The following is a 26,227-nucleotide window of genomic DNA, read 5'->3' on the forward strand; positions in this document are numbered from 1 at the left end:
TGATCTACTGTTGCGTGAATCACGTGCAGCACACGGAAGTGCGTCCGTGTGCTGCACGTGATTTTCACACACCCATTGACTTAAAAAACCGCTCAAGTATAGGTACGTCGTGAATTTCATGCAGCGGACACCCGCTGCATGAAAAACACGGAATGTCTGAATGGCCCCATCAACTTACATAGGGTCGTGCAACACATTCGTGTAAATAAGGCCTAAATCGCATGGACCTGCAGAATAAAGTTACATGTTAATTTTACCGCACACAATGAACGTCGTAAAAACACCAATACAACAATGGAAAAAAATCACTTTTTTCCCTTTTTACTCCACAAAGAATTTTTATCCCTGCAATTATATGGCGCCATTAAACTACAACTTCTCCCACAAAAAAAAACAAACCCTCACATGGCTTAAAAAAAAACAAAAAAAAAAAAAAAAAACCATATGGCTTTTGGAAGATTGGGATGAAAATACAAGAATTGGCCGCATCTACAGGGGTTAAGGAACTTTACACTTTGAAGTAATAAATTCTAGAGAAAACCATTATATGAACTATTTTATTCAAGAAAAATGGAGCAAAATTTTGCCACTACCAGTGAAGACTTTCCATTGTTGTCCGTTGGATCTTTAGGCAGACCCTCCAAATGATAGGATGTTGTGCAAACCCAACATCCCCGGACTATAAGAATTACATTTCTGGAAGGAATATACGCATTGGTGCTACATCTTCTGTTGATCTTTTATAACGTCGCTGGAGTTTACAGGGTCCTTTATCCTGGACTCTAAACCTGGGAGACTGCTTCGCTTTCGAGCCGCAGTTTCAATCTTTTGTACCAATTCAACATCCCAGAGATGTGTGACAAAACTCACTACAATACTGTTACTCTTACTACCAACGCGACCCACCCTTCCGGCCCTGTGCAAGTAGTCCTCTAAGGTGTAAGGAAAATCATAATTTACTACAGTGTCCACTCGGAGACTGTCCAGCCCTCTTGAGGCTATGTCGGTGCAGACTAACACATCACATTGGCCTTTCTGAAAGGCTTCAAAAATCCCCTTACGCATGTCTGCTGGCATTTGGCCGTGAAGTCTAGCATGCTTGATGCCATGGTCATCCAATATAAAACCAAGCCAGTTGACGGTGCTCGAGTTGTTACAAAAGACCAGCACTCCTGCGCCAGTTTTCTCCGCAACCTTCTTCTTTACCAGTTCCAGCAGTTCGGAAGTTTTGTCTGATCCCTTGAGTCTTTTAAACGTCTGTTGAACATGGGGCATAAGGAAGTGGAGCATTTTGCTTTTGATGATGTCAATGCTACCAAGATCTGTGACTTTATTCAGCACTTTGGCAACACCTCGGGGGAAGGTAGCCCCAATAACTGCTAGCTGGGCTTTCCTATCAAGACCTTGCAAGTCACTAACCCGAGAAGCAATCTGGGTCTGCATAAGAATTCCTTCAGTTAGTTCACAGAAAGTGTCATCAAACAGCGTGTCAGCCTCATCCAGGACAACGTAATGAAGATCTGACAAACTTACTTTGCCCCATTTCAAGGCCTTGAAAAGGGCACCCGGAGTGGCCACTAAAATATCCAATGAATCACCATAGAATGCCCTCTCTACCGCTTTGCGCCCGTGACCCCCTCCGGCAAACCTTACAGATAACCCAAGCTGGGCACAGAGTCCTTTAGCCACGGATGTAACCTGGAATCCAAGTTCCCTGGAAGGAACCAGGATCAGGCTTCGAGGATCTGATGAAGAATCCCGTTCATGGGTCAAGAGTCGGTGCACTATAGGGATTAAATAGACCAGCGTTTTGCCGCTGCCAGTCTCGGAGGCACATAACACATTCTTGCCCTGCAGCAGAACAGGGATCGTGCGTTTTTGGATCCAGGTAGGAGTTGTGATGTTCAGAGCGGACACCAGTCTGGGATCCAGAGAAAAAGAGCTAAAAGTGTCATCTGTCTCCGGCCAGAAGCGCTGCTCCCGCTGTCTGTGAATGGTAAAATGATCTCCACGAGACTGTCGGTGCTTCCATCCCCGGCTCACTAGAGGCGGCTGTTCCCATTGCCCGCAAGTCTCACTGGAGAACTGATTCAGCTCCCGCCTACGAGAATTAATGAGCAGCTTGCCGGCCCTGGGAGCCTGGACTCTTCCAGCTTGTCTCTTCTCTCGGCTTTCCAGAAACTGCACTGTCTGTCTGGGGAGGTGAATCACTGGTATATCGCAGGTGGTAGAGTAGCGTAGTAAACGCCCCAGCCCGGGGCTCCACGACCGTAAACTAGTGATACAAAACGGATGCATTACACACACGGTCTTCCAGTGCGCATGGAAGTTACAGGAAGGATTCGTCCCATAGCGTTGACGAAATCGGCGCACAGGAAGTGACGTAGTGTTTAAATGACCACCGTGACAAGCACACGTGCTGCTCCGAAGCTGCAAAGTGAGAGGTGAGGGGTGTACGTGTATCTCATATCTCATCCCTATGTTATAATGATGGGAGTTCTTACTGTGGTATAATTTTACATGAATAATAACGAATGTCCTTCTAATACATGTATGTCTGTGAATAAGATTTTCTTTGCAGCAGTTGGGGCACACCACTGTAAAATACACACTACAGCAGGGAATGCTGGGAGTTGTAGTTTCACAACAGCTGGAGTGCCTTAGGTCGCTGACCCTTGCACTATGGTCTCATGAAGACAACCGCTTTTTAAAATGAAGCTGGCGTGGCTAAATGCTGCAGGTATGGTTTCTCTCGCCCTGTGCGTTCAGGTGTTATGACCTCTATATGCGCTAATAGGGAATACGGGCAGGGGTTGTCGTCCTATAACCCGCCCCTTTAATCAGTGTTTGGCGCAGGGAAAGTGCTCTTCTAAAACAGCGACACAGAATCTGAGGTTCATACAAATATTATTTATAGACGTGTTATTGGAAAACTTCAATTGTAACTGTAAATGATAAAAATTCTGCGAGGAGTTCTGCGATAAGAATTCTGCGAGGAGTTCTGCGATAATATAAAAAGCCAGGCTGCAAGCCGACTGGAACGCCAAGTTGACTTATAATATACCCCTTACATATAAGCAGAGATTACGCACGAAAAAACGCACCACAATTTGGGGCGTTTTTTTGGGCGGAATTCCCTGCGGCTTTCAGGACACAGCATATTCGCCCCTTGTGCACTTACCCGAACACTGATTCATTAACAGAAAAACAAAAAAAGTTCTGTGTCAAATGGTGACACTTAGGCTTTATTCAGACGAACGTAAAATACGCGCGTGATTTTCACGCGCGTTGCCCGGACCTATATTAGTCTATGGGGCCGTGCAGACATGTGCGTGGTTTTTGCGCAGCGTTGCTCCGTTGCCAAAAAGGCACGACATGTCCGTTGATTCAGCGTTTTCAACGCATCACGCACCCATTGAAGTCAATGGGTGCGTGAAAACAACGCAGGGCACACGGAAGCACCTCCGTACGCACAGCGTTTTTCACGCAACACTTGTTAAGTCTATGTAAATGAGTTGCGCAGACTAGACAAAACAACTACAAACCAGGAAGTGGCTTTTCACTTTCTGAGCACATGCGCACAGTTTAAACTGACATCTGCAGCAATAGTAGTTTTTTTACCTGTAAAACCACCCAAAAACAACAAACACGGGCCAAAGTGTGAGGTAACGTGAAATCTTGATGCGAACATGTGCTCACAGCAAGCAGGTGTTGGAGAAGGTGTCTTTTTGTAGGCTGGCCTCTCCATTACTCCACCCTCCGTTGTTTGGACGCGCGTAAAAAACGCATGCCATACGCGCGTTAAATACGCTATCACGCTGCCCAAACGGATGCCACACGCAACTCCAACGCAACCCAAACGGCGCGTTTTTCACGCGCGCAAAAACGCAACGTTCGTGTGAATCCAGCCTCAAATTTTTTCTTTAACAAATTGTTTTGATTTTGTTAAAGTAGTAAAAAATAAAGTTGGTATCGCCGTATTTGTACTGACCTGCGGCATAAAGGTCACATAATTTTTACCGCACAGTAAACACCGTAAAAATAAATAAAAAAATAGAATACGGAATTGCGTTTATTTATTTTGATTTCTACCCCACAAAATATGTTGCAAAAGTTTCTCAGTACGTTATGTTACAATAAATGGTACAATTAAAAAAATATATAACTTGTCCCGCAAAGAACAAGCCCTCATATGGCTATGTTGCCAGAAAAAAAAAAGTTCTTCTAATGCAACGATGGAAAAAGGAAAATTGCCGGTGTCTCTAACCCCTTCCCGACATTTGTTGTATGGATACGGCAAAATGCGGGAAGCACTAGCTTTCCATGACATATCCATACGACAAATGGATGTCACGGGCTCAGAAGTGGAGTCCGTGTCATCATCCCCGGATGTCAGCTGTATGTTACACCTGACACCCTGGGGTAATAGCGGGGACCGAAGTTTGCTACGATCCCCGCCATTAACCCCTTAAATGCAGCGGTCAAAAGCGATCGCAGCATTTAAGGGGTTTGCGGGTCCGATTCTTGGCATTAGCCCCTTTGATGCAGCAATCGAAAGCGATCACTACATCATAGAGGTTGGTAGCAGATCGGTAGCCCTGCCATGCAATCGCAGGGCTGCCGTCGGCTGCTATGGCAACAGGAGGCCTAACAGTGGCCTCCTTCTCTGCCATTATGGAAGCCGATTATGCCCCGCCCGGAGGCGAAGCCTAATCGGCTTGCTGTCAGTGAATGACTTACAGATCTAATACATTGCACTACATAAGTAGTGCAATGTATTAGAAAAAAAACATATGACAACTGAACCTTCAAGTCCCCTAGTGGGATTAAAGAAAAGTGAAAAAAAAAGTTGTAAAATAAAGTTTCAAGTAATAAAATAAAACAGAATCGCCCTTTTTCCCTTGTCAAGCCCTTTATTATTGAAAAAAAAAATCATACATATTGCATATTGCCGCGTACGTAACGGCCTGAACTTTAATAATATTATGTTATTTATTCCATTGGGTAAACGGCGTAGGAAAAAAAACCTTAAAAAACAATGCCAGAATTTCTGGTTTTGGTCACTTTGCCCTACAAAAATTGTAATAAAAAGTGATCAAAAAGTCGCTTGTATCCAAATATGGTACCTATAAAAACTATAGCTCGTCTCGCAAAAAACAAGCCCTCATACGGCTCGGTCGATGAAAAAAATTAAAACGTTCTGGTTCTCACAACATGGCGACAGAAAAAAGACATTCTTTTTACAAACGTAATTTTATTGTGCAAAAAGTTGTAAAACATAAAAAAGTTCTATAAATTAGGGATCGCTGGAATCTGACTGACCCGCAGAGTAAACTTAACATGTCATTTATAACACATGGTGAACGCTGTATAAAAAAAACCTAAAAAACTATGCCAGAATTGCTGTTTTTGGGTCACCTTGCATCCCAAAATATAGCCAAGTACCCAAAATGGTACCAATAATAACTACAGCTCATCACGCAAAAAAACAGCCCTCATACCACTACGTCTATGAAAAAATAAAATTAGTTAAGGCTTCAATACGTCAGGAAATAAAAATATGAAGTTGTGCAGGCCTGAGAGGAACATTTCTTCTGTTTCAAGAGGCGATTTATCAAGGCCCTAAAATTAGGGAACCAAGATGGGGGGGGGGGAGGGGGGCAAACATTATACCCGTATTATACCAGGATCACACTTTCCCAGCAAAATACCACAAACGGAAACGGTGCGAAGTGTGGACCAAAAAGGGGATAAGAAAGGACGTTTATCAGCACGACACTGGCCTGTGCATGAGTGATTGCTTCACGTCGTAACAAATATCTATGGATTATTTTATTGTTTTATTTTTACCCCATTATTATACCATCTGACTGTGCCCCTGATATACTCTGCCCGGCTTACATGTAGCCCCACGTTATAAACTGAAATACCAGTAAAACTCCAAACAAAACTACTACCAAGCAAAATCCACGCTCCAAAAGCGTAATGGCGATTCCTCCCCTCTGAACCCTACAGCGTGCCCAAACAGCAGTTTACTTCCACATATATGGCATCGCCATACCCAGGAGGACCCTTTTAATAATTTTTGGGGTGTGTCTCTCCAGTGGCATAAGCTCGGCACGACCTAATTGACACTGAAATGGCGTATCTAGGGAAAAATTTAAACGTTTACTTTGCGCCATCTGCAGCGCAATCCTTTACGGAAAAGACCTGTGGGGTGAAAATGCTCACTACACCCCTTAATAAATGCCTTGAGGGGTGTAGTTTCCAAATGGGGTCACTTCTCAGGGGTTTCTTTTTATTATTTCACATCTGAGCCTCTGCAATTGTGAACCAATACTTTGTAAATCGCCAAATTAGGCCTCAATTTTACATGGTACGCTTTCACTCCTGAGCCTGTTCGAATGTCCAGGAAAAAGATTAGGGCCACATGTAGGGTGATTCTAAAACCGTAAAACACATAATAATTAGAGAGCTGTCCTGTTATGGTGGCACAAGCTGGGCACCACATATTGGCATATCTATGGAAAAACTCCCATTTTCACTCTGCAACATCGAGTGCACACTCTTTTCTCCAAAACACCTGCGGGGTTAACATGCTCACTACACCTCTAGGTGAATACCTTGAGGGGTGTAGTTTCCAAAATGGGGTCACTTCTGGGGGGTTTGCAAATGTGACATAGTGCCCAGAAACCAATCCAGCAAAATCTGCACTCCAAAAGCAAAATGACGCTCCTTCCCTTCTGAGCCCTACTGTATGCCTAAACAGCAGTTTATGACCACAAATGGGGTATTGCCGTACTCGGGAGAAATTGCTTTACAAATGTTGGGGTGCTTTTTCTCCTTAAGTCTTTGTGGAAATGAGAAAACATTAGCTAAACCTACATTTTCTTTGAAAAAAATGTGGATTGTCACGGCCTACTTCCAATAATTTTTGCAATAAACCTGTGGGGTGAAAATGCTCACTATACCCCTAGATAATTTCCTTGAGGGGTGTAGTTTCCCAAATGGGGTCACTTTTTTGGGGATTTCCACTGTTTTGGCACCGCAAGTGCCCTTCAAACCTGACATGGTGACTAAAGTATATTCTAATAAAAAGGAGGCCCAAAGTCCACTAGGTGCTCCTTTGCTTCTGAGGCCGGTGCTTCAGTCCAGTAGCACACTAGGGCCACATGTGGGATATTTCCTAAATCTGCAGAACCTGGGCAATAAATATTGAGTTGCGTTTCTCTGGTAAAACGTTCTGTGTTACAAAAAAATGGATTACAATTTTTCTGCAAAAATTAATTCCTGTGATACGTCTCAAGGTTTAAGAAACTTTCTAAATGCTGTTTTGAATACTTTGAGGGGTGACGTTTTTTAAAATGCGGTGACTTAATGGGGGTTTCTAATATATAAGGCCCTCAAAGCCACTTCACAACTGAACTGTCCCCTGTAAAAATAACCTTTTGACATTTTCCTTAAAATGTGAGAAATTGCTGCTTAAGTTCTAGGCCTTGTAACGTCCTAGAAAAATAAAAGGATGTTCAAAAAAATTATGCCAATCTAAAGTAGACATATGGGGAAGAAAAAAACAGAACCAAGATCCAGCGCTGGGTGTGCGTTAAAAAGGAACTCCTGTTCCAATTTTATTGGTATAACAAAGATAAAAATGATAGAACTATATGGAGTAGTTCTGTGGCAGAGTACAGGAATGAATGTTAGGTGAAGGATAGCAGTAAGCCCTGTTCAAATGTGCCTACGCGTTTCTGACACGTCTGTGTCCTTATTCATGGCAGTTATAGAATAAGGAATTAAGGCAAAATGACTTACTCAGACTTGTTTTCTCCTCCACCCCTCACTGTTGCCTCTCCTGTTTTCTTCCGGGATTTTGGGCGGGTACTGAACCCACCCCCTGGTGACCACCAAGGAGAGCAACAGCACTCCAAGTATCCCTATGTCAGAAGGGTCAAGGTACTGTTTCACATTAGAGGTCTTTGCTTCAGGCTACAGAATAGTAACTACGAGCAGGACGACTCCTGAAGCATTAAATATGTGCAGAACAGCAACAGTCAGGACTCTTCCTGCTCGTAGTTACTATTCAGTAGCTCAGGTCTAATTTGGGTCTCACATTGCACTGCAGGACATATACTGGCTACTGAGCGTGTCGGAGCTGTTCTGTCAGTGTATGAAGCAGGACGGGAGAGGGAGCAGCCCACACAGCAAAATCAATGGGCGCTGCATGAACAGGCTGAAGACTGGGAATCTGAGGCCATTCTGCATGATCTGCGCGTACACGTCCTCTTTAGAAGAGTGCAGCTTGAGGACATAACCCATGACTACTAAAGCAAACTGAGCGCCCCATTGACACTAATAACTTGTCACTCATGCATTTATTATTAATACACTTAGACGCTAATAAGTATGGAGGCTAATTAAAGGTGACGTCTGTAGTGAGGCAACCCCTTCAAGGGGTTAAAAGAGATAGGTAGCACTATATAATATATCAGGCAATTTTTGACACAGGAGAAGGAACTTCTCAGTCCCTTGTAAACAACGTGTTTGTGTGCGTTTATCGTGTATGTTGAAAAGATTGTTGTATTGTCAGACAGAGGCCAAAACAATGTCATTTTGGCCCCTATCCGCTTGCGAACGTATTCACCCCTTTGTGTTTTTCCTGTTTTGTTGCAAAATATTTTTTACTGTGGCTCAAAAAACAATTAAGGCAAAAAAAGAGAACTTTAATGTTTTAGTATTCACCCCCTGGAAGTCAATACTTTATGGAGCCTCCTTTTGCTTCCTTTACAGATACAAGTCCCTTGGGGTTTGTCTCTATTGGCTTAGCACATCTGAATACTGGGAGTTTTGACCATTCTTCCAGGCAAAACTGTTCCAACTCCTTCAAGTTAGATGGTTGTGGGTGTACAGCAGTTTTTAACCCCTTTAGGACGCAGCCTGTTTTAGCCTTGTGGCACAGCCGATTTTTTTTCAAATCTTACGTGTCACCTTATGTGGTAATAACTTGGGAATGCTTTTACCTATCCAAGCGATTCTGAGATTGTTTTCTCGTGACATATTGTACTTTATGTTAGTGGGCATTTGAGCATTTTTCTAAATATAACTGGATCTGCTTGTACAACAGATAGTAATACCACATAAAATAGTCGCTAGTTGACATTTCCCATATTGAACGTCCTTTTATTTTTCTATGACGTTACAAGGCTTAGAACTTTAGCAGCAATTTCTCACATTTTCAAGAAAATTTCAAAAGGCTTTACAGGTACCAGTTTAGTTCTGAAGTGGTTTTGAGGGCCTTATATATTAGAATCCACCAATAAATCACCCCATTTTAAAAACTGCACCTCTCAAAGTATTCAAAACAGCATTCAGAAAGCTTCTTAACCCTTTAGGCATTTCACAGGATATAAAGTTAACTAGAGGGGAAATTTACAAACGTCATTTTTTTTTGCCCGAAATTACATTTTAATACATTTTTTTCTGTAACACAGAAGGTTTTACCAGGTAAACGCAATCAATATTTATTGCCCAAATTCTGCAGATTTTAGAAATATGCCACATGTAAACAAAAATTGAATAAAAACTTCTTTCACTTATTAATGTAAGGCACGAGGTGTGATGAATTTAACCTCTATGTGCCTCACATTAATAGTAATTAACCCCATCATGTACCTCACACATTAACCCATTATGACTGGGAAACGTGACGGGGTTAATTACTAATAATGTGAGGCACATGGAGGTTAAAGTCATCATCGCACCTTGCGCCTCACATCAGAAAATGGAAGAACTTTTTTTTTTATTACAGGAATACATTACACTACCTAGGTAGTAGGGATGTCCCGATACCAGAATTTGGACTTCGATACCGATACTTTGTGTAGTATTGCGATTTCGATACCAAAACGATACTTTGCCAACAGTAATAAAAAAAAAGTTCTTCCATTTTCTGATGTGAGGCGCGAGGTGTGATGATGAATTTAACCTCCACGTGCCTCACATTAATAGTAATTAACCCCATCATGTTTCTCAGTCATAATGGGTTAATGTGTAAGGTACATGATGGGGTTAATTACTATTAATGTGAGGCACATGGAGGTTAAATTCATCACACCTCGTGCCTCACAATAAGTGAAAGAAAGAAGTTTTTTTTGTTTGTTTTTTTACAGCGTACACATTATAAATGACGCAAAAAAAATTGTTCTGCAGGTTTACGGCTGCGCCAATACGGAATGTGTATATTTTTTGTATTGAGACTTATTTTAATGTTTATTGTAAAAAAGGTGTATGTGTATTTTTTTAAAATTTAACCCCTTCAGGACCAAGCCTGTTTTGGCCTTCAGGACCCAGCCGATTTTTTTCAAATCTGACATGTTACTTTATATGGTAATAACGTTGGAATGCTTTTACCTATCCAAGCGATTCTGAGATTGTTTTCTCGTGACATGTTGTACTTTGTTAGTGAAAAAATTTTGTCGATAATTTTGGTATTTATTTCTGAAAAACACCACAATTTAGAAAAAATTTGCGAAAATTAGCATTTTTCTAAATTTAAACGTATCTGCTTGTCAAAAACAGATAGTAATACCACACAAAATAGTTACTAGTTAACATTTCCCATATGTCTACTTTATGTTTGCATCGTTTTTTGAACGTCCTTTTATTTTTCTAGGATGTTACAAGGCTTAGAACTTTAGCAGCAATTTCTCATATTTTCAAGAAAATTTCAAAAGGCCATTTTTTCAGGGACCAGTTCAGTCTGAGGTGGCTTTGAGGGCCTTCTATATTAAAAAATCCCCAGAAGTCACCCCATTTTGAAAACTGCACCCCTCAAGGTATTCGAATCAGCATTCACAAAGTGTTTTAACCCTTTAGGCGTTTCACAGGAATTAAAGCAAAGTAGAGGTGAAATTGACAAAATTTTATTTTTTTTGCCGAAATTCATTTCTAATACATTTTTTTTTGTAACACAGAAGGTTTTACCAGAGAAATGCAACTCAATATTTATTCTCCGGATTCTGCAGTTTTTCGAAATATCCCACATGTGGCCCTAGTGCGATAATGGACTGAAGCACCGGCCTCAGAAGCAAAGTAGCACCCAGTGGATTTTGGGCCTCCTTTTTTTTAGAATATATTTTAGGCACCTTGTCAGGTTTGAAGAGGTCTTGTGGTGTCAAAATAGTGGAAACACCCCAAAAGTTACCCCATTTTGGAAACTACACCCCTCAAGGAATTTATCTAGGGGTACAGTTAGCATTTTGACCACACAGGTTTTTCGCTAAATTTATTAGAATTAGTCTGTAAAAATGAAAATACTTTTTTTCTGAAAAAACATAGAAATTTTTAATATTTACAAGAAATAATAAAGAAAATGCACCCCAACATATGTAAAGCAATGTCTCCTGATTACGGCAATATCTCATATATGGTAATAAACTGCTGATTGGACCCACAGCAAGGCTCAGAAGGGAAGGAGGCCATTTGGATTTTGGAGCACGGATTTTGCTGGATTGGTTTTCGGTGCCATGTCGCGTTTGCAACGCCCTGGAGAGACCAAAACAGGGGAAACCCTCCAAAAGTGACCCCATTTTGGAAACTACACCTATCAAGGAATTTATCTAGGGGTATAGTAAACATTGAATTAATCTAGATCCCCGGAGCATGCTGTATATTACCATATATAATATACCCCCTGGCACTGCTCCCCACACATTATAATGCCCCCATAACTGCCCCCACACAGTATAATGTCCCTATAGCTGCCCCCATGTAAAAGTTAGGCCCCTAGTTTGTGCCCCCATATAAAAGTTAGGCCCCTAGTTTGTGCCCCCATATAAAAGTTAGGCCCCCAGTTTTTGCCCCCATATAAAAGTTAGGTCCCCAGTTTGTGCCCCCATATAAAAGTTAGGCCCCCAGTTTGTGCCCCCATATAAAAGTTAGGCCCCCAGTTTGTGTCCCCGTATAAAAGATAGCCCCCAGTTAGTGCCCCCATATATGCAGTGCCACAGTGCCCCCTGTAGCTAGTGCCACAGTGCCCCCTGTAGCTAGTGCCACAGTGCCCCCTGTAGATAGTGCCACAAACACACAGCCCCCTGTAGATAGCACAATTATGGCTCCCTCTAGGAATGGAACCCCCAGCCAGAGCGTTGTTGACTCTCTGGCTGGGGATTCCTCTCCTGGAGGAACCCCTGACGTCACTGTCCATATATGGATAGTGATGTCAGGGTCTCCCTCTAGGAGCGGATTCCCTGGAAAGAGTGCGGGCAATTCTCTGGCCGGGTATTCCGTTCCTGGAGGAGCCATGACGGCAGAGTGGGCTACCCCAAGAGAAGTGGGCCCCAGCACTTTCCCGGGTTCCCTGGGTGTTGACGCCGGCCCTGGCTGCAATCCAAGTGTCCATGCAACTCAATATATTCATTTCGACTTCAGCTGTAGCTCAATAGTTAAATCAGTTATGTAGTACTTTTACTACATATCAGTTTATGCCTTCCTTTACCTGGCTCGATACTCCCATCCCCTGCTCTCCCTCCCAGTCAAGAACCTTCTGCACAAGTCTTCAATGATATTATCTTCACAGTGGGGACTGTACAGTTAAAGCTTCAGAATCCAAACTCAAACAAATGGAAACCATAGGTTTCTGTTTGCATCACCATTGATTTCAATGGTAACGGATCCGGTGCAAATGGTTTCAGTTTGTCACAGTTTTGTAAGGGTTCTGTTGTTTTGACTAAATTAATAGCGCAGTCGACTACGGTATTGATTCCGTCACAGCCTTCTTCGACGTAGGACACTGAATATGTAGTGTAAACACAGCCTTAATAAAACAATTTGTGACAGACCTCTGGAAGAGATAAGCAGTGCCTCCTATGTAGAGCCACTTAGGCCTCATGCCCACTTCAGTCTTTTTCGTCAGGGTGCTATCCGTTTTTTTTTTAACAGATAGCACCCTGACATTCATTTCAATGGGGCCATGCACACTTCCGTTGCTTTAACGGAACCGTGTGGCCATTCCGTCAAAAGTAGTGCAGGTCCTACTCCTGTCCGCTTTTGACAGAACAGTCTCGGCCTTTCCATTGATTTGGTCTCTGTGAAACAACAGGCTGCACACGGAAGCCATCCATGTGGGGTCCGTGATTCACGGAACCATCATTAGCGGCCGTTCAACAACACGCGGAAGTGTGCATGAGGCCTAAGTATAAGCCTCATACTAATAAAAGTTCTTGCTGTGGTATAGGCGTTATAATAATAATACTAGTAATAATAATGAATGTTCTTACTGTATAATCACCATAATCTTAACACTTTCCCGCCGCAGCCATTTTTCGGATTTTCACTTTCGTTTTTTCCTCCCCACCTTCCAAAATAAGATTACGGCAATACCAAATGTACATAGTTCTTTTTATATTTTACTAGTTTTACAAGGAAAAATCTTTGGTCGCTATATTCTGAGAGCCATAACTTTTTTTTTGATTTGGTGGTATGATGGCTTATTTGTTTTTGCGGGGCAAGCTGTAGTTTCCATTTGAACCATTTTGGGTTATATGAGACTTTTTGATCACTTCTTTCATTTCATTTTTTGTGGGAGATGAAGTGACCAAAAAACAGCGATTCTGGCGGTTTTACTCTTTACGGCATTCACAGTACGGACTAAATAATGATATATCGTAATAGTTCCGACTTTTACGGACACGCTGATATCAGTTATGTTAATTTTAAACAAATTTACATTGTGCTTGGGGGGGGAAATGGGAAAAGGTGTTTTTTTTTTTACTTTTAATGAAATATTTTTTATACAGTAAAATAACGTTTTTTTTAATATATTTAACTTTTTTTTTTTTTTTACTTGTCCTCCTAGGGAACTCGAACCAGCAATCGTTGGATCGCTGGCATGAGTATTGCAGTATATCATTATACTGACACTCTCCTAAGAGAGAGGCAGGACTTCATAGGAGTACAAAGATGGCAGACCTGGGGGCCTTCATCAGACCTCCAGGCTGCCATGCCAAACAACTGAAACCCGCGTTCGCAACATTACGGGGGGGGGGCGCTCCCCTGTTTCTAGTTACTGACGAGCAGGATCGAGTTCGAGTGGGATCCCGCTCGTTACACTGAAGTGTCTGCTGTAAGCTACAGCCAACGTGCATGTTGTATAGAGCGGGCTCAGCCTGTGAGCACACTCTATACTCCCCTACCCAACGTGCGCGGATGGTGGATGTCGAGAAGGGGCTAATAATCCAAAACTTTGTGGTGCACAAATCTGCAAAATGATGGCTTCCAGCAAGTGCTAGCTGCCAATTTACAGATTAGAAAAAAAAAGGGGAGAAGATGAGAAAAAAACAACAACTTACCCTCCCCTGGTCTCCTGTAGTGATGCATCCCTGCCTGCATCGAGAGATTACGAAAATGGGAAAAAACTTCATCTCAGGAGGCCATTCGCGGATGCGTCGGTACGGAAGATCAGGGAAGGGTTCGTTTGTTATTTTCTTAAATTTTATTTAAGGGGTGGAATCGCAAGTGCCCCAATTGCCCTGTTTGACTCTATCTTTTAAGACTGTATCCAACTTGGACATCAGAGAGTCAGACTGGGTAGGCCGGGGCTCTTAGGATTTGCAGGGATTTTATTCGGACCGAATCGAATTTTTAGAAAATTGGCTCACCGTTATTGCTAACATTTTATAACCAAAAGCAAACTGCAAACACAGAGACTTCTTTCAGCGGATATTAGAATTGGACTTTTCCAACAATACTAACACCTTCCTGACCTCTGCTGTATATATATGGTGGAGGTCGGGTGGGGAAGTATGGAACTGTTAGAAACAGGGGACCTGTTAGAAACAGGGAAGCGGCCCCCTCTGAAGTTTCATCGGCCAAGACCCGATCTCGGGTGCCGCTGATTATCATGGTAGCCTGGGGGACTAATGAAGGCCCCCACATCTGCCATCTTTGTACTCCTATTAAGCCTTGCCTGTCAGAATCATGATATACTGCAATACATTAGTATTGCAGTATATCATGCAAGTGATCCAACGATAGCTGGTTCAAGTTCCCTAGGGGGACTTAAAAAAAACTTTAGCACTTTGTGTTGCAGAGTTTTGTGTTTTTTATCATGTATAAAAAAATAGAAATATTAAAAGTAAAAAAGAAAAATCATTTTCCCCGTAAAGCTATATAAAAAAATAACAACTGGTATCGCCGCGTCCGTGAAAGTCCAAACTATTACAATATAACGTTATTTAACCCGCACGGTGAATGGCGTAAAAAAAAGGACAGCGCCAGAATCAGTTTTTTTGGTCACCTCAGAAATAAAAAGTCGAATTTACTCCCAAATGATACCAATAGAAACTACAGCTTTCCCTGCAAAAAGCCCTCAAACCGCTCAATCGACAGAAAAATAAAAATTTATGTCTCTCAGAATATGGCGACACAAAACAAATTTTAAGTAGTAAATAGAGGAATCGCTGTTTTTTTCCCATTCCACCCCACCAATAATTATTTTCCAGTTTTTCAGTACATTATATAAAAAATAAGCGTTATGGCTTTTGGAAGGTGGGAACGAATATGGAAATCCGAACAGATGGAATAGGTTAAACTCTTCTCATGACAGTACCTGACTGTGTAGACATTGTACAACCCTTCAAACACTTGAAGTCATCTTGATAGCAATGCTGTCTCTACTGCTTCGTCGTTCTGTAAATAATGTTTTAATTCAGAATTATAGTAGTGGATATTGAGACTAGACTATTACGGCGTCTCTGAACACTTTTTTTTTAATTTTCTCTTTTCTTTAGGAAATATAATAATGGTGCTCTCATTCTGTGATAAAATCATCCTGGCTCCTATGGTTCGTATAGGTACTTTGCCTATGCGTCTTCTTGCTTTAGATTATGGTGCGGACATTGTATATTGCGAGGTAAGCACACCTTCATGTGTCATTTATAACCATTTCATTGTCTTAGCTATTTAAATATATGTATATAGTATTGTAGTAGGGATGCACGATGCATCGAAACTTCGATACTGTTTCGATACTGTGCATCCCCAAACGGTTCGATACCGCTATTTCCTGTATTTCGATACTTAGCTGCGCAGCCGCACAGCTAAGTATAGTAACACATGAATGTATGAGAGCGGGGGCTGTGGCTGTGTAATACAGCCATTGCCCTGCTCCTGAGTCCTGACAAGTGCGCGCCGTCAGGATTATGTGATGCGGCCAGCGCTGCACTAATGAGCAGCGGCACTGAAGACCGAACATGGCGGGCGCACTGCAAAACACCCCCATGTTCTGTCTTCAGTGCCTGAACCGCCGCTCATTACTGCAGCGCCGGCTGCATCACCTCCTGCTGACCGCGCGCGCACTTCCTGTCAGAAGCGGGGCAATGACTGTATTACATAGCCGCAGCCCCGCTCTATAACGGCGGAGATCAGAGAAACCTCTCATCTCCGCCGATATTTCCCTGAATGCTGCCATCAAAGCTGACTGCAGCATTCAGGAGAAAATGAGAAGGGGGATGCCCATGGATCGCGTCACAGGAGATTCCTGTGACGCGATCGTTGGCCATACCATATATGGCCAGACAGCCCAGGGTCTATTGAAGGACCCCAGGGCTGTCTTACCATATTTCCTGTTGTTAGGGCATACTTAGGTATGTCCTAACTAATTGCCTGTGTGCTATACGTCCACAGGCTAATGTACTGGCACATATCTGATATATGCCAGTACGTTAAAGTTTAAAAATAAAGTAAAAACAAAGTAATGTTAAATGTAAAAAAAAAATACACATATACCTTTTTTACAATAAACATGAAAATAAGTCTCAATACATAAAACATACACATATTCGGTATTGGCGCAGCCGTAATAACCTTCACAACAATTGTTTTGCATCATTTATGATGTGTACGCTGTAAAAAAATAAAATAAACACTGCTTTCTATCACTTATTGTGAGGCACGAGGTGCGATGAATTTAACCTCCATGTGCCTTACATTAATAGTAATTAACCCCATCATGTACCTTACATATTAACCCATTATGACTGAGAAACATGATGGGGGAAATTACTATTAATGTGAGGCACATTCAAAATTCAATACACCTCGCGCCTCACATTAGAAAACAGAAGAATTTTTTTTTCTTACTGTTGGCAAAGTATCGAATTGGTATCGAAATCGCAATACTAAACGAAGTATCGGTATCGATGTCCAAATTCTGGTATCGTGACATCCATATAGTGTAGTAGTATATAGTAGTAGTATAGTAGTTTCCTCTTTTCCAGATTCAAAAGTTGGGAGGTATGTATATAGTTGCTGCTTATTTTGTGTGCGCTTATATAATGGATGTTATTCTGGTTTATTTTAGGAACTAGTTGATATAAAGATGTTGCAGTGCAAGCGAGTTATAAATGGTAAGGTGACTTTTCAAATTTAAGCATTTTATTATTTTTTTTATTTGATTCTATAGGAAATTTAAAGAAGCACTTTGGGCAAAACCTCCCCCACCATTAACAGTATTTTCTAAGTCCTCTTATTTTCCTGGTAGATCTGCCTGGCCATCTTTGGTAGCAAGCCGAATCACATGTGCATCCATATTTTTTCACTTTATATTTAAATGGACACTAACTGTTCAAACAACTTCTGATAATCTAATAGTATACCTGATGCATACCAACTTTTTAATTGACTTACTGTTAAAATTTAGTTGTATTATACATCCAAATTTTGTGTGAAATTGCTGCCACTTGGTGTCTCTCTTTCTGTAATCTTCTGTCCAACCCCTGTTGTCAAGCAAAATCTCTCTAGTTACAGAGCAGAAGAGTCTGACTACAGGAATGGGGGGGGGGGGTCGTCTCTTCACAGCCTGTCTATATATGTCTATGGAGAGGGGAACAGAGAGAGGCACTCAGACAAATATGCTGCCCAAACAAGTATATAGACAGGGGATGGGGAAGCAGTAAGAGCGAGCAAAAGTAGACACACACACACACACACACACACACACACACACACACTGCCAAGAGAAGTCTATGGGGAGCAGAGAGAGAGAAAGGAGACACATGCTGCTGGTAAGAGTTTTATGTCACCCCAGTGCTGGATTTTTAGCTACACTGCTCCTTACTGCTGTATGATGTCCTTCATGCTGCTGCTGCTTTTAAGGGTGTGTTACTGAAAGATATGTTCTCTGTGCTGTATATGGGAGGCATGCTAGCAATTAGGCTACATCCACTAGGTAAACTGAGAATTAGAGATTGAGCCTGCATAGAGGAAAACTTCTAAAAAAAAAATGCCATGTACAAGTCATATAATGGCCAGAAATAGTGTTATTCCTCATGTACAAACATATGACAGTTTATGAATGCTTAGGTAAGCTGTAACAAAAATTCTCTCTTGGCTGTAGAAGAGCATATTTCTTATACAGATTACAGGGCTGTACATGGTCTTGAACTGTTTCCCTGCAAGGACATATAAGATACGTCCTTAGCAGGGAATAGGTTAACTACCATGTACAGCCCTGTAACCTGTATAAGAAATACTGTACACGAGTGCTTCTGCCGCTTCGTTTTAGCGATTGGCAGGGGTCTCCGTGCTCGGACCCCCGCCAATCAAAACTTCTGGCATGTCACTATGACATGTCAGAAGTTTCTCAAATGTTTAGTTACACTTTAAGGTGTTGTCTCTTGAAGACAACTCTTTGGCTGGATTCACACAAGGTCATTACGTCCGTAATTGACGGACTTATTTCGGCCGCAAGTCCTGGACCGAACACAGTGCAGGGAGCCGAGCTCCTAGCATCATACTTATGTACGATGCTAGGAGTCCCTGCCTCGCTGCCGGACAACTGTCCCGTACTGTAATCATGTTTTCAGTACGGGACAGTTGTCCGGCAGCGAGGCAGGGACTCCTAGCATCGTACATAAGTATGATGCTAGGAGCCCGGCTCCCTGCACTGTGTTCGGTCTAGGACTTGCGGACGAAATACGTCCGTCAATTACGGACGTAATGACCTCGTGTGAATCCAGCCTTTTGCTTTGTGTGGCCACTTAGCAAACAGCTGTAAAAGCGGCTCCTGCTCTGGCAGACCTGGCACGTCCATTCATTACACGGATGACCATTCATATAAAATAGTTGGCCTGTAATGCTGAACCTTTCTCCTGCAGCACGAAGAGCTGAATGATGAGAACATTAGATTGAATTAGTAGTGATTATGATGTCTTGTCTGGAACATTTTTAGCTCGTCCCATGTATTTTAATATACGTTCCCACAGCTTTGAAATACATTTTTATTACCCTCAAGCCCAAATGCTTTTTATCACTTGTATTGTCTGTTACATTTGCTCTTACTCATATTTATTATCTTTAAGGCTCTCTTCACACGTTGTGGTTGTATTGCCTTTTTCGTTGTGATTTTCAAAAAACGTGGCAATGATGATGAACCTGCGTTGTTTTCTGCATTTTGCTGAAATTGCAACTACTGTTGTACAACTTCGATATGTGAACGCAGCCTAACAATAATAGAATATAATGACAGTGGACAATAATTGGCAATGTAAGCTTGGGTTATGTGAACCATTTGTTCTTTCTTACTGCAGAAGTTCTCCAGACAGTGGACTACATTGCACCCACAGAAAGAGTCATTTTTCAGACTTGTGAAAGGGAGAAGGATCGGCTTGTATTTCAGATGGTAAGCGTGTTCTTCATTGAAGATGTTGACTGAAAAGAGTTTGCAAATAGGAGCAGTGGCAGATCTCCCATTAGATCCTGGTGTCATGAGAAGCTGTTAGTGATGCATGAATGCTGCTCCGCAGGGATGTGGTGATTCGGATAATTTTAGTATTTTCAGCTGTAGCACACCTATTATACACCGTAAAAAAGGAGAAAAAAAGTTATGTTATATTCTTGACTGCTTACATTTTTGGCTGTATTCACATCAACGTTGGGCTTCCTTTCATGGGTTCTGTTAGACCTTTCCATCAGAGGAACCCATAAACGGAAAGCCAAATGGAAACCATAGGTTGTTTGCATTACCATTGATTTCAATAGTAATGCTTCCGTTGCAAATGTTTTCCGTTCCACATGGTTTATGTTTTTTTTTTTATAGCAGAAGCAATACTGTAGTAGACTGCAAGAGGGCATTTTCTAAAGCTACACCCTGTTGGGTTGGCAGAATTAAATGGATTAACAATGCATGTCGTCGGGGCTGCGTTACGATAAAGAGTTAAATCCGGAAAGCACACTCCACCAGCTACATTTATTTAGAAAGAGGACTGTTTTTTTGTAATCTTGAAGAACGACCTAAGCAGAACTATAGGAACAGTTTGAAAAAAGTACAATAACTTGGGAAGGATATCAATTTTAAGAGCATTCACTGTGCTGAACCACGAAAGAGAAACTTTCGCCCATTTAAAAAAAGCAAGGGGAGGAAGTTGATACGGCAGTATGGAGGTGTCTGCAGGGGTTAATATCCTCGGATTTAATGTGGTCTGTCCATCACTGAAAAGAGCAGGCCGACTTGCTGAGGAGACGAGGAAGTATTAATGAGCTATGACTTGTTGGTATTAAATTAAAAAGGATTCAAACTTCATGAGTATGTTTGGGAGGGAAGTGAGAGGAGAGGTGACAAAGTAGTAATTCGTCTGCAAATAGTGAAAGTTTGTGATCTTTAATAGAATAGAGGGATTTTTGTGTAATGCCACAGCTAGTGGTTCCATAGTAAGAACATCTAGAAGTGGGGAAAGGGGGCCTCCCTGTCTGGTGCCATTATGTATAGAGAAGGGAATGGACATCTGACCATATGTACCTTTACTTGAACCTAGGGGGAAGAGTATAGAGCCGTAATGTGAAGTAGCGCGAACTCCTGAATGCCCACGTGTTGCAGAGTGAAGCGAAAAAACTCTCAATGTACCCTAACAAAAGAGAGGACGTAAAAAAGTTCCTCCAGACAATAATGAACAGATTTCTCTTCTGCAGACGTCCGTTTAATTAATTAAATTGAAATTAAGTATATGATACACTCCCTTTGAAATGTACTAAAAAGACAAGCACACAAAGGACTGCCCATTGTCTTGAAAACCTTGATTTGTGCTTTACTTGTGATATATGTTTCTGTATGTCTTCTGTATTCCTATAGGGGACTTCTGATCCAGAAAGAGCGCTGGCTGTTGCCAAACTTATGTAAGTTTTTTTGTGTGTCTGTCCATGGGTTGTGTCCAGTATTGCAGCTCAGCTCCATTAAAGTGAATAGGACTGAGCTGCAATACCACACACAACCTGTGGACATGTGTGGTGCTGTTTTTGGAAGAAAGCAGACATGTTTTCCTAATCAAGTACTGCCTTTTAAAATAAGCTAAGCCAGTAAAGGAAGGCCAGGGTTACAAACAGACTTTTGTCATGCAACAGCTGCAGCTGAGCACGGCATTGACGTAAGACATTATTGTAAATGAAAAAAAAATTCTTTGTGCAGCAATTAGTTGTTTTTTTTAAATAGTTGCCCAGCTGTCTTTTTTTCCTGCATAACCTGAGTAACATGCAACATTCATATGACTTTTGTGCAGCCGTAAACCCCAAATCATGGGGTGAAAGTCAGAAGCAGGCAGCCTGTCCACTCTTCACGGTGCTCTGTGCTTCTCCATTCCTTAGGCCCCATGCACATGACCGTAGAATTTGTCCTTAATTGCGGTCTGCAATTACGGACCAATTCACTTCTATTGACCACAGACACATTCCCGTATTTTTGCGTAGAAAGCCTCTGCAAAAGACAGGACGTGTTCTATCTTTAGCTTTTTATGGTCCGTGCCCACATACTTTGTGTGGGAGCACAGCCGAAAATGCGGGTGGCTGTCGGCAGTGATTACAGGCACGGGCGTGTTCTTGAGGCCTTACACTGTATACTACTCAGCACACATTGTGCTGCTTGTGATGATGATTTGATATTTGGCAGGTTCACTGTAGGCTATAATATAGATCTTATCCTTTACTACTATATTTGGGAACAAAATGTATCACTGATCAACTCACGGAGGCAACTCGAGAAACTTTCCAGATCTCATCCGTTAGGCCTCATGCACACGAACGTAAAAGCGTCTGTAATTACGAGCCGTAATTACAGCCCGTAATTACGGGCCCATAGACTTCTATTGGCCATGGGTATCGTGCCGTTGAAAAATATAGAACATGTCCTATTTCGGGCCGTAATAACGGCACGGGCAGGCCCATAGAAGTCTATGGAGCTCCCGAAATTACGGGTGGCTACGTGTGTGCATCCGTAATTACGGGAGCGTTGCTAGGCGACGTCATGGGATAGTCACTGTCCAGGGTGCCTAAAGAGTTAACTGATCGGCAGTAACTCTTTCAGCACCCGGGACAGTGACTACGGCTGGAGTTAATAGTATTAAAAGTTAACTTACCAGCTTCTTCCTCCAGTCCGGCCTCCCGGGATGACGTTTCATCCCATGCTGCTGCAGCCAATCACAGGCCAATCACAGGCTGCAACGGTTACGTGGACTGCCGCGTCATCCAGGGAGGTCAGACTGGATGTCAAAAGAGGGACGCGTCACCAAGACAACGGCCGGGGTACATATGAACTTTTTTTTACTTTCAAACGCTGCGGAAACTCTGCCCGAAAGGGCTTCCCCTTCTCTCTATCCTGATAGAGAGAAGGGGCTGCCGATTAGTGCAGAGAAAACAGGTCCGTAAATACGGGTGAAATACTGGTGACACCGGACCCGTATTTACGGGCACGGGTCCGTAAATACTGGTGGAATACGGATCGAATACGTGTGACAATGGACCCGTATTTCCGGGAGGAAAAAAATACGTTCGTGTGCATGGGGCCTAATTGTGGATCAAAATACGGATCCATTAATTTCTATGGTGCACCTTCCCGTAAAAAATGACCCGTAAAAAATAGGACATGTCCTATTTTTTTATATTGCGGATCATATACTTTATAATTGGACTCCTATTTTTTATACTGGGAGCACGGCCCGCAAATGTGGGTGACAGTCCACGTCCGTGCCCGTAACCATGGCTACGGCCGTGTGCAGGGGGCCTTAAGTCTATTTGTGGTAATGTTGCAACAACTGTAGAAATGACTGGAGAATTTAGAAGTACTGTATTTACCAGCCAGTTACAGTAGTCCTGTGTAAACTCTGCTGAGCCTTACGTTTTAGATAATTTCTATGGTAGGAAGTGGTAAATGCACACTTATCCATCATAGTTCAAAGATGTCACAACCAAATACAAATATTTACTTACTGATTAACCCCTAAATGACCAGGCCTTTTTTTTCTTAACCCCTTAGTGACCAGCCCATTTTAGGCCTTAATGACCAAGCTATTTTATTCGTTTTTCTATAGTCGCATTCAAAGAGCTATAACGTTTTTATTTTTTCGTCTACATAGCTGTATGAGGACTTTTTTTGCTGGATTAGTTGTGCTTTTTAATAGCACCATTTTTGGGTACATATAATTTTTATATTAACTTTTATTAACCTTTTTGGGGGGGATTATAAAAAAAACCTGAAATTCCGCCATTGTTCTATGCGTTTTTAAATTGACGCCGTTCACTATGCGACGTAAATAACATGTTACCTTTATTCTATGGGTCGGTACGATTACGGCGATACCACATATGTGGAGGTTTTTTTATGTTTTACGACTTTTGCACAATAAAAACACTTTTGAACTAAAATTATTTGTTTTTGCATCTTCGCTTTCCAAGAGCCGTAATTTTTTTATTTTTCCATCAATGTAGTGATTTTTTGGGCTTGTTTTCTGCGGGACAAGACGTAGTTTTGAATGGTACTGTTTTGGGGTACATGGGACTTATTGATGCATTTTTATTATGACTTTTTTGGGGGGCAATGGAAAAAAATTGCAATTTCGCCATAGTTTTTTGCGTTTTTTTTTTACGGTGTTCACTTTGCGGTTTAAATTACATATTAACTTTATTAATGGAGTCATTACGGTCGCGGTGATACCACATATGTGTACTTTTTTTTTTTTTTACACTTTTACTAAATAAAACCACTTTTTATGGAAAAAAATGGTTTTATTTATTTTTTTACTGTACTTTTTATTAATAATCTTTATTTCACTTTGATGACTTATTTTATTAGTCCCACTAGGGGACTTTACTGTGCGATGTTCCGATCGCTGCTATAACGCTCTGGTATACTTCGTATACCAGAGCATTATTGCCTGTCAGTGTAAATCTGACAGGCAATCTGTTAGGACGTGCCTCCGGCGCGTCCGAACAGGCATATGTCCAGGGCAGACCTGGGGGCTTTTATAAGTCCCCCGGCTGCCATGACACCCCATCGGAGACCCGCGATTGCATTCGCGGGCCGCCGATGGGTGACAGAGGGAGCGCACTCCCTCTGTAAACAAAGTTAAATGCCGCGGTCGCTATTGACGGCGGCATTTAACGGGTTAAACGGCCGCCATCGAAGTAAACTTCGATCGCGGGCGTTGGAGCAGGAGCTCAGCTGTCATCAGACAGCAGAGCCCCGGCTCCTGCCTGCACGGGAGACCCGTGCAGGACTTAGACTAGGCTGACGTGAAAAGGCGTCAGCCTAGCCTAAAGCCCATTAGTGAATCACGTAAAAAGGCGTATTAGTGGTCACTAAGGGGTTAATGACCAAGGATTTTTTTTTGTTTTTTCACTGTCACATTCCAAGAGTCATAACTTTTTTTATTCCATCGATATAGCCGTATAAGGGCTTATTGCGGGACAAGTTGTATTTTTCAATTGCACTATTTTTGGGTAAATATAATAAATTTCTTAACTTTTCTTAACTTTATTTTAGGAGAGAATTGAAATGCTATTTCAACATTGTTTTTCGCGTTATAAATTTACGCCGTTCACTATGCGGCATAAATAACATGTTACCTTTATACTATGGGTCGGCTCGATTACAGGGATACCAAATATGTAACGTTTTTATATTTTTTCCTATGTTTGCACAATAAAAACACTCTTAAAAAAAAAATTACTTGTTTTTGCATCGCCACATTCCAAGAGCCGTAACTTTTTATAATTTTCCATCTGTAGACATATGTGGGCTTATTTTTTGCAGGACAAGATGTCGTTTTCATTGGTACTATTTTGGGGTACGTGGGACTTATTGATTCGCTTTTATTAGATTTTGTTTGTGTGGGGAATGGGAAAAAAAGGACATTTTGCTGTTTTTTGCCACGTTTTTTTGGATGCCAAGTCGTTATAATCGCACTGATAGCACATGTGTATGTGTTATTTTTTTTGTACACTTTTTGTAAATAAAACCAATTTTTAACTAAAAAAAAAAAGTTTTTATTCTTACTGTAATCTTTTTATTAATTTTGTTCATAAACTTTATTTTTAACTGTTTTACTTTTTTTTTGTCCCACTAGGGGACTTCACTTTGCGATCTTCTGATCGCAGATATAATTCTTTGGTATACCCAGTATACTAAAGCATTATTGCCTATCTGTGTAAAAACTGCCAGGCAATCTATTAGGCCTGGCCTGATAGGCAGTTGCTGAAAGCAGACCTGGGGGCCTTTGTTAGGGCCCCGGCTGCCATGGAAACCCATAGACGCCCAGCGATCACATCACGGGTGTGCCGATGGGGTGACAGAGGGAGCTCCCTTCCACTGTCAAACAACTTAAATGCAGCAGTCGCTATTGACCGTGGCAGGGGTTAAACTATCAGAATTGGAGAGCTCTTCTATTCCGGCAGTTGCGCCAGGATCCTGGCTGTGCAACACATTTGCGCTCTTGCCGCTGATCTCGTGTGTACAGTGGCCGTTCCCACGAGATCAGAGTGACGGATATATCCATCACGAAGTGAGAACTAGCCCCTACTCATGACTGATATACACATCGAACGTTAAAGATGTGTTTGTTTGGGGGTTTTAACATATACGCTGGTAAAAGCTCTCGACGTATACGTTAGGCTATGTTCACACAAAGGAATTTTTTTTTCAGCGGATTCCACGGCAAAATTCTGCCTCCCATCTCTATTTCAGCGGGAGGCGGACGCTTATTTTTCACGATTTACTGATTTATTTTCAGCTTGCGGGCAAAAACAAGCGGCCTTTCTGATCTTCGGGCGGATTCCGCCCGAGCCTCTCGTTGAAGGAACCTTCCTGACAGCAGGAATAATTCTTCGGCAGGACCCACCAAGAAAAATCTGCCATGTAAACATAGGCTGTGACAAATACCTTAACAGTGGCCTCCGTCACCATAGAGTTTAA

General features: G+C 41.9%; 2 protein-coding genes across 3 annotated transcripts in view; one reads left to right on the forward strand and one right to left on the reverse strand.

Moving 5' to 3' along the window:
• Positions 1-543: 543 nt before the first annotated feature.
• On the reverse strand, positions 544-2,360 carry DDX28 (DEAD-box helicase 28). Its single transcript, XM_075837487.1, has one exon. The coding sequence runs from the start codon at positions 2,296-2,298 to the stop codon at positions 721-723; it is 1,578 nt and encodes a 525-aa protein (XP_075693602.1). The 5' UTR covers positions 2,299-2,360; the 3' UTR covers positions 544-720.
• DUS2 (dihydrouridine synthase 2) overlaps positions 2,347-26,227 on the forward strand; it is a 117,789-nt gene continuing 93,908 nt past the window's right edge. For both annotated transcript variants that reach the window (XM_075837484.1, XM_075837485.1), the window contains exons 1-5: positions 2,347-2,444; positions 15,786-15,907; positions 17,357-17,402; positions 19,584-19,675; positions 21,122-21,165. In XM_075837484.1, coding sequence (XP_075693599.1) covers positions 15,797-15,907; positions 17,357-17,402; positions 19,584-19,675; positions 21,122-21,165 — 293 coding nt within the window. In that variant the 5' untranslated portion in view covers positions 2,347-2,444; positions 15,786-15,796. The remainder of the gene's footprint in view (positions 2,445-15,785; positions 15,908-17,356; positions 17,403-19,583; positions 19,676-21,121; positions 21,166-26,227) is intronic.

This window comes from Rhinoderma darwinii, chromosome 9 (assembly GCF_050947455.1).
Source record: "Rhinoderma darwinii isolate aRhiDar2 chromosome 9, aRhiDar2.hap1, whole genome shotgun sequence".
NCBI lineage: Eukaryota > Metazoa > Chordata > Amphibia > Anura > Rhinodermatidae > Rhinoderma > Rhinoderma darwinii.

What these genes read in the sequence shown, in the direction of transcription:
- DDX28 (XM_075837487.1), bottom strand. Translation starts at nt 2,298, where the DNA reads ATGCATCCGTTTTGTATCACTAGTTTACGGTCGTGGAGCCCCGGGCTG.